Source organism: Rhinichthys klamathensis, unplaced genomic scaffold (assembly GCF_029890125.1).
Source record: "Rhinichthys klamathensis goyatoka isolate OS25496 unplaced genomic scaffold, OSU_Roscu_1.1 h1tg000454l_1, whole genome shotgun sequence".
Classification (NCBI taxonomy): Eukaryota; Metazoa; Chordata; class Actinopteri; order Cypriniformes; family Leuciscidae; genus Rhinichthys; species Rhinichthys klamathensis.
Window position 1 is genome coordinate 181778 of NW_026606946.1, and position 13223 is coordinate 195000.

The 13223-nt window shown below is 41.9% G+C and overlaps 1 protein-coding gene across 1 annotated transcript in view; it reads right to left on the minus strand.

Moving 5' to 3' along the window:
- Positions 1-10908: 10908 nt before the first annotated feature.
- LOC130071734 (nephronectin) overlaps positions 10909-13223 on the minus strand; it is an 18557-nt gene continuing 16242 nt past the window's right edge. Inside the window, exons 11-12 of the mRNA XM_056236593.1 lie at positions 13199-13223; positions 10909-11058 (exon numbers count right to left, since the gene is read on the minus strand). The exon at positions 13199-13223 is cut by the window's right edge and continues 244 nt beyond it. Of these exons, the coding sequence (XP_056092568.1) occupies positions 10948-11058; positions 13199-13223 (136 nt within the window). The 3' untranslated portion in view covers positions 10909-10947. The remainder of the gene's footprint in view (positions 11059-13198) is intronic.

Sequence of the window (13223 nt, forward strand, 5' to 3'; positions counted from 1 at the left end):
CAAATGTTCCAAAAAGTGGTGGGTACAAAATGACTCATGATGAAATCTGACTCCTATGTGCGTTACTATGAATTGATTGAATAAACTGTTTAATCCGAACGCACCCCTGGCTCACACAGCTAGTGAGGAGGTGGGTTAATAATGAGGTAAGCGATTATGATTGGCTAAGGCAGAGTCATGTTTCATGGTAGCCAATCAGAGTCAGTGTTTTTACACACATACCAGCACAAGCGCCACACACACAATCCGATGAAAAATGGGCATTTTCAAGGTGGAGATATAAGCACTACTTCTGTTCTACTTATTTCAACTGACTTGTGAAAACTGCTAAAAAATCTTTTTTTTGACATATAGTAACTTTTTTTTTAACAGTAACGCAAATAGTTACTTTCCCTGGTAACGAGTTACTTTTATTATAGAGTAATTCAGTTACTAACTCAGTTACTTTTTGGAACAAGTAGTGAGTAACTATTGAAGGGTTGGGGTCAGAATCCCTTGCCTCTTCAATTTAACTATATGTATATCCTTTTTTATGATTACATTATTACTATAATAAGCACTAATCAAGTTATATAATCATTCCTATACGCAATAAATGATTCACATATAGTTTTTATTCATACTTCTGTTGAATGCACCTCTTTCCTGAATGTTGGGTGAAGGCCTATCTTTCATGAATGTCTTATGATGTCTGGGACTAATCTTCTGTGGCCCTGAGCAAGAACATTAAATACAGGCTTTTTGTCCGTATGTATACTAATGAGTGTGTTAAACTTAAAGAAAACCCTCATCATATGATCATGTTTCTCTGCTGACCCTATTAATGGGCAGGGGTCAATTTCTGTATGATTCTATGATTTGTTTTACTTCTTTCATACATATATTTCTCAAGAAGTAAAGTAATTGTTATTTCTTCTCTCTGAGGATGGAAGGTTTTATCAGTATGTTGCAGGTCTCATGACATGGGGTGGCTGGTCTCATGACGCTTTTCGATGGGCCCTCCGAGGTCATTACTGGATCTTCGTGACTTGGATGACAGCTATCTTGATTGATGTCAACGTACCCTTCTATCTATGTGTAATTGTTTAGGCTTTATGTCTTCTGAGCCAATCAGAAGTGAATGTTTATGTAATGTATGCCCTTGAAAACAGTATAACTGGTGTACGATTTTCATGTAAGGTAGAGTTAGCTTGCGACCTCCTCGTGAGACTTTGACGCTGACTCTGCCAATTAAACTGCAAACTATTCTTCAGTAAATTTTACTCTTTGATTGAACATCACGACTCCTGGTCTTCTTTCATCATCTCTGGGCCTGGGTCTGAAACTGTTACCCCCCCCTAACAGTTTGGTGGCGGATGCGCGGGCAATCATTCTGAGGTGACACCCCTGGCAAACCAACAAACAAGGTAGGAAGATTTATTATATTATAGGCTATAGGTCTGTCTGAATGGAAGAGATTTGAAGGGGAACGGAAGAGCTTCACTCCGATGAGGAGAGTGAAGATTAATTATACTGAAGGTTAAAGTATAAAAGGAAGTCGCTGATAGCATTGTTTAAAAATTTAACAAGAGCAGACAGCGCAAGCGAAGCGTGCTCTGTGGGGGCCCCACTGGGCATTGTTGATATAGCAACACCCCAGCAGAGTACGTCCCTGGATTGAAGGTCCAGGGCGCCGTGATCCTACTATATCTCTTCCATCTCAGAAAGGGGATCCCCGAATTTAGTGGATTAGGCAGTTAGGGACTGAGAAATTAGTTAGAAAAAAAATATATATATATATATATAGTAACAGAGACAGGGTTGTTTGCCAGGGATGCATCAAGAACGATCCCCTTAAATAAATTATGACCCAAATTGGCATGGATCAGAATATATGATCGGGAGTCGTGAGTGAAAAATACTTTGTGGTTTCTTTGTGTAGAAGTCCAGACTTGTCATTTAAAACATATTTTTCAATTCGCTGCTAAAACATTTTTGCTGCTAAGAACATTCTCTGTGGTGAGTTTCACCTGTGACCAACAATGACAGATAAAAAGGTTATCTCAATTTGTTCTGACCCAAGTGATGAGGCTGAAGAGAGTGCATGCTGTAAACAGCTCTTCTCTGATGCGCTCAAATCAAAAAAATACGCAGAACTGATTAAGAAAATGGTCAGCCAGGGTTTTGATGCTAATTGGGGAGTCACAGAACAGATTGACTGGCTGCAAAAAAAGAAAGAGGCTGACAGAGTGAAGTTTTTGTCCGTGTTTGCCTATTCATGGATTTGTAAAATGGGTGGAATTCCCTTAACCCCTGAAAAGGCAATCCCGAACATGATTAATGGTTGGAAGAGTTTAATTGCCCAACGTGACAGGATGGCTAAAATCCTTGGGAATGAAATAGGCAGTGATCTGTGTAGTTTGAGCAAAGGGCTTGAGGCATTGTGTGAAATGGCAGAAAAGGCTGTAAAAAAGGAGGAAGTTCCTACTCCCTCCGCCCCCTCTTTCCCTTCTCACTCTGTTCAGGCGGCTGCCGCTTCAGGCTCTGCCAGACAGACTGATAACCAAAATAGTGGGCCCTACGCTGAGGTACGCGGGCTGTTGAATGTGGCTGTTGCAACTCCCCCTCCCTACAGTTCAGAGATTCCTTCTGTGCAAGCAAAACAAACTAAATATAACTCTGGGGTCAAAAATCTTAATCTGACTCCCATGGAGGCATTTAAACCTAATGTTACTGCATCCGCCGCCCCGATTCGACACACGAACTGGGCCGGGTTGAATATTGAAATGGGTGCAGGATGTGAGGATGGTCAATGGGTCAGACTCACACCCACTGAGAAAAACAGTTTGCTTGCAGGGTTGGAACCTTTTAAGTTGTATAACCCAAACAAAAGTCTATGGGACAAGCTAGAGGCTGTTGCTAGGCAACAAAATCTAGGCATTGCTGATATCCAGTCGCTGGTCGAAGGGTTAGTTCCTTCTTCCAAATTAAGGGCTGTCCAGGGTGTGAACTTTTTCCCTCGAGTCCCTGCAAATTGGGGTGAGTTTTGTGTGGCTTATTCTGATTATAAAACAGCTGTGAAAGAATTGCTGGGTCGGGGTTCTTTTCCGTGGAGTAGTGTGACCCAGATCAAACAGAGAACCGGTGAAAGCCCGATAGAATATGTGGACCGGTTCCGTATTGCATATGAGACCTACTGTGCTGCTAATAACAATGATGAAGATTTTGATTCTGCTATAGTAATCGAATCAGCCGCAGGCGGTCTGAATAAGCAATACAAAGATATGTTGATGAACAGTGCTGTTGATATCCAAATGTGGGCAGATTTGCTCCGTTGGTGCTCTGTGAGCTGGAGCCGTATGCAAGCATGCGATGCTGATACTGTGAGCACTGTGAAAGCGGCTGCTGTTTCAGTTGAAGGGGAGGCCCCTCCCCGCAATGATGTGACATGCTATAACTGTGATGAGTTAGGCCACACTTCCCGAACCTGTCCCAAGTCAGTTGCTAAATGTAGAAATTGTGGAAGGGAAGGTCACATTGCGAAACATTGCCGTAGACCCAAGAATAAAGGAAACGGGAAAAAGGGAGGTAACAAAAATAATGCTTCAAATGATAAAAAAGAAGCTTCCCCATCTGTCACTCTGTCTCAAGCTGATCTTGCAAAGCTGAAACAGCTGATAGGTGGGGACTAGGGGTCAGCGGCCTCCGGTAATAGTAATTATGCTGACACCCGTCCATTCATAAACGCGTTGTTAGGAGGCCGGCAATGCATTGCTTTAATTGACACGGGTGCTACAGTATCGATTACTGATCTCGATCTTGAGATCACTTCTGAAACTTTGTATATAGAAGGCCTAAATGGCAAAAAGGTGTTTCACAAATCTGTTTCTGTTCCTCTAACCCTTTCTGATTCTGACAAAGTGTTCTGGACTGAGTTTTGGGTGGGGAAGAATACTGTGGGGACTATTATCGGTGTTGACATTCTAAAAGAACTCGAAGCTGATGTTTTGCTTTCAAAAGATAAGCTCGTGCTCGGCTGCAATGAAACAATTCGCTTATCTCACTCTGGCCCCCACCATGAGAGATGTGCAGTGGCTGAACCTGTTGGTTTCACTGAAACTCGTCCTGAGTGGAAGTTCATAATTTCAAAATTCCCAAAGGTATGGGCCAAAGACAAATATGATTGTGGTCTTGCACAGATCCAGCCACTGAGCATCCCAGGTCCTATGCATGTAGCCAAACGACAATATCCTTTGAAAAATGAAGCTAGGGAAGGAGCTGACATTGTTGTGGATGAGTTAAGTGAGCGGGGAATAATCATTCCATGTTCCTCTCCCACTAATTCTCCAATGTGGCCTGTTAGAAAAGCGGACGGATCTTGGCGTTTGACGATTGACTATACTTCTTTAAATTCAATTTCTGAGAAAGTACACCCTCTGGTGGCCAACCCCGCAACTATCCTTCATGAAATAGGAGCTGAACATTGTTATTTTACTGCTCTTGATATTTCTAACGGTTTTTGGACTTGTCCCTTAGCCAAGGAGGACCAAGGGAAATTTGCTTTTACCAGCAGGGGTCGCCAATGGACCTGGAGTCGGCTTCCACAAGGCTTCTGCAACAGCCCCACCTTGTTTCATCAGGTACTAGCATCCTTCATCGATCCGGTAAGAAAACAAATTGAAAATGACGGATCGGTTGTCCTGCAATATGTGGATGACATACTGATTGCTAGTCCAACTAAGTTCAAACATTTGACTGCTGTCCAAACTGTTTTGAATGCCCTCCAAAACGGGGGATTCAAAGTGAATTTGAAGAAAGCACAGCTAGCTTTGCCTGAAGTGACTTATCTTGGACAGATTGTTGGGGTGCATGGCAGACGCATCACCCCTGAACGAGTTAAAGCTATCATTGAACTTCCAAAGCCACATACTGTCACTGGTCTAAGGCAAGTAATGGGTCTTTTGAATTACTGCCGCCAGTATGTCTGTGAATACACTGAACTTTCTAAACCACTCACAGAGGCACTGAAAGGAGGAAAACCTGGAGCAGATCTGATCGAGTGGACCGAGGAGATGGAGGAGGCTTTTGTGAGTATCAAAGAAACTCTTGCTTCCTCCCCAGCACTGCGACATGCTGATGCAACCAGACCGTTCCATCTGTGGACCTGGGTGGGAAACAGATCCTACTCTGCTGCCCTGGGTCAAAAGGTTCCAGGAAGAAGTTCGTATGGAATGGTAGGCTACTATTCTACTCCTATTCCTGTTTCCATGGCAGGACAACATCCATGTCTGCTGATATGTGATTGTGCCGAGTGGGCAGTGAAAACCACAGAGAACATTGTGACACATCAAAAGGTGATTCTGCACTCCAGACACCAGATTTTGAAACTGCTAACAAACACTCGTTTAGGATCTATTTCTAACCAAAGAAGAGCTAAATGGGAAGCCACTCTTTTGAGTAAAAATGTGGAGATACAAATTGACATTGAGACTGCTATAAACCCTGCCTCCTTGCTTCCAGATGAAGGAACTGTCCATAACTGCGCACGGCTGATTGACACAGACAGCCAAAGCCCACTCCAGTCTGAGCCCCTTTCCGATGCCATGAGTTTGTTTGTGGATGGTTCCAGCTTTCATGAACAGGGGAAACGATTCACAGGCTGGGCTGTCGTAAATGAACATGGTGAAACTGTTAACTGTGGTTCTCTTTCAGGGGGAGGGGCTCAAGTGGCAGAGCTGGTTGCTTTAACCCGAGCATTACAGCACAGCAAAGGGAGACGCGTCAATATCTACACGGACAGTCGTTATGCCTTCGGTACGGTTCATGACTTCGGCCCGGTTTGGAGACGCAGGGGATTTCTAACCACGGCTGGTCTCCCCATCTCTCATCAGCACCAGGTAAAAGAATTGATGGCTGCATGTGATCTCCCTGCAGCAGGAGCTGTTATCAAAATCACGGGACACTCCACTGACAGTTCTCCAGAGGCCAAAGGGAATCAAGCGGCTGATACTGCTGCCAGAGAGGCTGCAAAATTGACTGAGACATGCGTGAGTGTGCTGGCTTTTGCTCCCCAGGAGAGTGAACCCTCTAGAGACATTTTTGAACTTTATTCAGAGGATGACCCTGAAGAGATAGAGCAATGGACAAAATTAGGTGCAAAGAAAAATACAGAAGGATTATGGAAATTCAATGACCGTTTTGTTTGTCCTGTTTCTGCTCGAACTGAACTAATGTCTCTGTATCATGGTTTGGCACATGCTGGTCCTGAGAATTTACATGCAATGATTTCAAAAACCTGGTGGTGGCCAAAGCTGAGAGCTTCTTGCAATGACTTTTGTAAAAGATGCTTAGTATGTCTTAAAGTGAATTCCCCAGCAAAGCTAAAGATTCCTTTAGGACATGCCCCTCGACCTCAGGGGCCATGGACCCACCTTCAAATTGATTTCATAGGTCCCCTGCCCCCTAGTGGAGGCTTTTCATACATTCTGATGATTGTTGATTTGTTTTCCAGATGGGTGGAGGCGTTTCCTCTGAAAAACTGCACCGCAGACGCAACTGCAAAAATTCTGTTGAATGAAGTTTTCCCCAGATGGGGTTTACCATTGCACATTGACTCAGATCAGGGCACACACTTCACGGGGAAGGTAATGAAGAATGTGATGAAATTGATGGGAGTGAAACAACACTTCCACATACCGTTTCGTCCTCAGTCTAGTGGTTCTGTCGAACGTTCTAATCGGACGATTAAAACTTCATTGAGAAAGAGATTGTTGGGGTGGGGGAAGGGATGGCACTCTGCTATCCCAACCATTCTTTTAAGTATGAGAGCCAGCCCGAACAAAACTACTCAGATCAGTCCCTTTGAGATAATGACAGGTCGCTACATGCGACTGCCCTGGGACGCTCCTCTGCAACATGAGGGACCGTCAGGGCCTTTGAAAGATGCTCTGCAAAATTATCTGAAGGCTTTGGATAACTGTTTAAAAGACACCAGGGTTAGTGTCAGTATCCGACAAGCAGAGAAAGATAACACTGAGCAAAAAGACATGCCTGCGTTGCCTGAGATAGGTGACAGTGTAATGTTGCAAAGGGAGATAATCTCTCCTCTGGGTCCGAAATTTGATGGACCTTACCAAGTTCTGTTGACTACTAATACATCTGTTTTACTCGACAGAGGTGTGTTGGGTACAGTATGGAGACATTGGTCACAGGTGAAACCACTTGAGAGGTGTTGCAACCAGAATACCACCACATAATAACATGATAAATCGTACCTCTTCAATATCTGTCGTATATGATTTTTCTAAATTCTGGCATTACTGTTTTATCATTTACAGATGGCTGAGCCAGACGACTTATTGAAGCTGCTAATTCTGCAAGAAGAAGTGCGTAATGAGAAGCGACGGAAAATGAGACGGGCTTTTGTTAGATTAGTACTCCCGCTCTCTTTTGTATGTTTAATCCTAATCGCTTTGTCATTTCTACTGTGGATACAGATTTCCATTTGGACCGGTCGATTCCATGCTTTTGCGACTAATTGGGATTGTGAAGAAACTGACAACCGTCCATCCTGGGTACAATACCCATGCCTAAATTCAACTGAGGGTCTAAATTTGATTTCGACTATGTATCAGAAGGTAAACGATAGATGCTATCGGTTGGACGGAAATGAGTCAGTGACCTATTGGCTTGGTCACTCCCCAAATTATCCCGGTAATACCCTCATTATGCAAAAAGGTCGTTGGGTGAGAGATGGAGGTGTTTATGTTTATGAACCGCATTTTAGCTCCATGAGTTGGATTCCAGACAGCATAGCCCATGAAAACCACACTGCCTGCTCCAAACGGATGAATATGGCTAATAGTTATCTGTTGAAACCCATGAAGAATGAGAATAGAGCAGGGCGGAAGAAGCGTCAGACCGTAGCATTAGGGGATTCCCACATGATTTTAGGAGGGAAACCAGTGAAACTTCCCCTTTATCCTAGTGCACCTGACCCTCGACACATAATGTCATATTACCTGCCCAAAGCTAAAGCTGAATTAGGTTCTAATCAGGTTGTCAAAGATGTGGTCCAAAGTTACATACATAGCAACATTGTTGTGAGAGAAGAACCAGGTTCAGACTTGTATCAACAGATCCTGAAGGATAAGGATTCGATGAGATGGAAAGTGTTAGTTCCCACGAGGGTTCACATGGTCCGATGGGACGTAGACAGGTCTTATGGTGCTGTTTGTGATCGATTCGGACGAATCGATAAGACTGATAAAAAGAATTTCGACCTTAATGGCAGTAAAAATGGTTTGCCTTTTGTCAATGCTTTTTCTCTCTCTTGGCCCAAGTATACTAGGTTTGATGATCCGTGGAAGGAGACAGCACAGGTGGAACGTTGTTTAGGTGAAAACATTCAACAATGGTTTGTTAAAACCTTTCCTCCAGGTGATGTTAAGAAATGTAAAACGATGTCGGAAAAACTCACAGGTGTAAAGGTGATGGAAGTGCCTATGGAAGTATGTAATTCCTCTTTTGTTAAGACAGGATACACTTGGACTAGTTTGTATGACGTGTTGCATCAGTACGAGCTCGTTAGGAGCTTTGCTAATAAAACGGCTCTTAAAATGGATCAATTGCATGATTATTTAGAAGGGAAATGTTACAGCCCTACCTCCATGGCTTATAATGTGACTGCCTGGATGCACCTTCATGTGCTTAAATTGACGATTGAATTGATGTATACTAGAATAAAGACTCGTCTGGTACCAGTGAAATATGAGGAGTTATTGTGGGATAATTATCAACCATTCCAGGTGAGGATGTGGCCTCAGTTAAAGGATGTAGCCATAGGGGATGAGTGGTTTGATAGGGAAAAACAATTTCGGCAGTTTTTGGGTCCGATCCAGTTGCATGACGAGTATAACATTTCTCCCAAGAACTGTGCTAGACATAGGTGGACGCATCCCTTGGGTCCCACGTGGCGTCCAGTGGATCAGAGTCAAGATGGTAATGGAGCGGAGGGTTCCCTTTGTGTTACTGAATTGAAGCAAGAAACTGAATATTTTCCCCAGGTAAAGGCCCAGGAAGCTCAGCAGAAATACATTACAGCTTTCCTTGAGCAGGTAAAGACGACTGATCCATTTGCAGGTTATGAGTATTTGAATTCTGCCTGGTTTAAGTCCAAGGGAACTTCTCTTATGTCGGACTCTGAAGCACCATCTGCTATTGCGGTGGCTTTTGTTTTGGCTTTTTCGGTTGGTGCTATATTCACAGATATGGCAGAAACTGTAGAAGAATATGTGGAAGAAGCTTGGGATGATTTGGTGACAGCATCGGAAGATATAGTCATGGGATTTGTGCACTACGTGCTGTATGCTGTGGGAGCCCTTGTGGGGGTGATGTTCCTCTGTTTGTGTATTTGGTTGTGTGTTCGTTTTTGTTTCTCCTATCTGTGCAGGACTGCATGCAGAAATCTGAATCCTGCTGAGGAGGAAAAGAGACTGCTGATGCTCACGACCCACCTGAGGGACAAATTGGATCAAAACAACATTGAAGCCCTGATGTGAGTGGAAGGTGGGAGAGCCTCTTAACGGGGACTGGACTTTTTAGTATCCAGCATGTCCGTGACGAGGTGAAGAGACAAGTGTGACCCGTCAGGGAAGCATGCGTCACCACTCCCCCTCTCCGTAGTGGCCTCACTTGATAGACCAGACGTGGCGGTATTGGACCACACATCGGTCTAAAACGGGGGACTGAAGGGTTGGGGTCAGAATCCCTTGCCTCTTCAATTTAACTATATGTATATCCTTTTTTATGATTACATTATTACTATAATAAGCACTAATCAAGTTATATAATCATTCCTATACGCAATAAATGATTCACATATAGTTTTTATTCATACTTCTGTTGAATGCACCTCTTTCCTGAATGTTGGGTGAAGGCCTATCTTTCATGAATGTCTTATGATGTCTGGGACTAATCTTCTGTGGCCCTGAGCAAGAACATTAAATACAGGCTTTTTGTCCGTATGTATACTAATGAGTGTGTTAAACTTAAAGAAAACCCTCATCATATGATCATGTTTCTCTGCTGACCCTATTAATGGGCAGGGGTCAATTTCTGTATGATTCTATGATTTGTTTTACTTCTTTCATACATATATTTCTCAAGAAGTAAAGTAATTGTTATTTCTTCTCTCTGAGGATGGAAGGTTTTATCAGTATGTTGCAGGTCTCATGACATGGGGTGGCTGGTCTCATGACGCTTTTCGATGGGCCCTCCGAGGTCATTACTGGATCTTCGTGACTTGGATGACAGCTATCTTGATTGATGTCAACGTACCCTTCTATCTATGTGTAATTGTTTAGGCTTTATGTCTTCTGAGCCAATCAGAAGTGAATGTTTATGTAATGTATGCCCTTGAAAACAGTATAACTGGTGTACGATTTTCATGTAAGGTAGAGTTAGCTTGCGACCTCCTCGTGAGACTTTGACGCTGACTCTGCCAATTAAACTGCAAACTATTCTTCAGTAAATTTTACTCTTTGATTGAACATCACGACTCCTGGTCTTCTTTCATCATCTCTGGGCCTGGGTCTGAAACTGTTACCCCCCCCTAACACTATAACTAATTACTTTTTAAAAGTAATCTTGAATGACGTGGAGGAGAGTAAATTATCAGGAAATTTTTATTCTGAAGTGAACTACTCCTTTACGGGCGGTGATGCGCTGCTTTACATCCTCTGGCATTTCAGTTTGATTTGTTCAAAATGAAAAAAAATCTGTAAATTTTGCCAATAAACTGGGGGTTGAATAATTTCGATAACAACTGTGTATATATATATATATATATATAGCATTAACTTGGAGAACAAACACAATCTAGTGAGTGTGTGTGTGTGTGTGTGTGTGTGTGTGTGTGTGTGTGTGTGTGTGTGTGTGTGTGTGTGTGTGTGTGTGTGTGTGTGTGTGTCACTGATCTGTCCTGTTGTCTCCATCACTGCAGGCTCCTCGTCTCAGACTAAAATCATCCACTGAGATTTCTCCATGTTTCCCTCGCCGTCTCTCTGCCTTCAGCACAATCTGATACACAACAACATCAGTCAATAAACTGAATTATCATAGGCCATATTAACATCATAACATCATATTAACATCAAGATGAACATAGGCCTAATCAATAATCAGAAACGGCAGGATGGATACTATTATAACATACTAAATGTTATATACACAGCTTTGGGTTTAATGTTTTAAACCAACAAATTAAGTCAAAGTTTTTCATGATTTTGATTTTGAAACTCAACGAAAAATCAACAAAATGTTGCATGGTTTGCAATCCTGCATAATTTGCCATTTAACTGCAAACTAATCTCAAAAAGCACAGTACACTCTAAAAAATGCTGGGTTGTTTCAACCCAACTTTGGGTCAAATATGGACAAACCCAAACGTTGGATTAAAAATGCAATTTATGTAACCCAACAGCTGGGTTTGTCCATATTTGACCCAAAGTTGGGTTGAAACAACCCAGCATTTTTTTATAGTGTACTATTTAAAGTCATTGACACGTTAATGTGATAAAGAAACATACCGATTATTCAGTCTACAGTGAAGATTGTGCAGTTTTTTTATTTTACATTTGATTATTCAATATCTGTAGTATTTTGTAAATAAATACTAAATCTACCGGAAGAACTTAAAGCACTCCTTATTTCATTAGTATCGTTTGTCTTATTGTTTGTCATTTTCTTTGGTATTATTTTTATAACAAAAAAAACGAAACAAACTTTGATAAGAATTTGGTAAGATACAAAAATAAACTAGCTTTCCTGTCATGTATGACTAATGCACATTTAGTTTCATACATAATATGGTAAATTTGATATTCTAATTATTTTTTTAAAATCAGCAATTTTTGCAAAAATACTCGTGGGACTGAAAAGTTAATCTTTGAACTGGTTAAGTCAAAGAACATGTATTACACTCTAAAAAATCTTTTTACCCAAATCTTGGGTTGAGCCTATTGGGTCAATTGTTTGGGTTATTTTTTCAGTGTTTGGGTAGTTTTTGTGATACCCAGCTCCTGGGTCAGAGGCTACAACCCAGTGTTTGGGTAGTTTTTGTGATACCCAGCTCCTGGGTCAGAGGCTACAACCCAGTGTTTGGGTAGTTTTTGTGATATCCAGCTCCTGGGTCAGAGGCTACAACCCAGTGTTTGGGTAGTTTTTGTGATACCCAGCTCCTGGGTCAGAGGCTACAACCCAGTGTTTGGGTAGTTTTTGTAAAACCCAGCTCCTGGGTCAGAGGCTACAACCCAGTGTTTGGGTAGTTTTTGTGATACCCAGCTCCTGGGTCAGAGGCTACAACCCAGTGTTTGGGTAGTTTTTGTGATACCCAGCTCCTGGGTCAGAGGCTACAACCCAGTGTTTGGGTAGTTATTGTAAAACCCAGCTCCTGGGTCAGAGGCTACAACCCAGTGTTTGGGTAGTTTTTGTGTCTTCGGTAAAATACAGGTTTGTGTACATTTTCTGTATCTATAAATTCATTATTGTTCTGTATATCATTTAATTTTAAGCAAAGTAACATACAGGGGCGTGATGTGAGTCTTTTTCACGTGATGCCTGATGCCTTGGCTTGCATAAAATTGTATGATATTAATCAAAAAGAAACAGAATATAAATACTTAGGATGTTAAAATATGTCCTCAGAACTGTGCACTGATTGTTTATGGCCAGGTTATGGAGTCGGTCACATGATATTTGCGGCGGACTGAAGTTAGAAGTTCCCCCGCTGAACACGACACGAGATCCAGCGCCATTACAGTGGAAACGGGACAACAGAGACTGGTCCATTACACTTGAATTACTCAATGTTTCATTTTTACTTCTATTTGTTAAACGAGCTTAAATGTATGCAATATGTATTCAAAACTATATAAAATATGATCAAAAATAAAGGAAATATCATGCAAACCAGTTTTTAAGTTTAGAGGATTTAAGTGAATCCGTAATCATTAATTAAGTAAAAAAAAGAAAAAAAAGCTAGTACTACAGTAAAAATGAATCAACCCAGTATTATGGGTTAAATCAACAACCTAATTTGCTGGGTAAAAATAACCCAACATGTGTTACCCAGCCCTTGGGTTGGAAACAACCCAAATTGGCTTGTTTTTTAACCCAGTGTTTTTTAGAGTGTAGAACCTGATGATTTATTCATGCTTACATCAACAACGCCCCGCCCCCCAAGC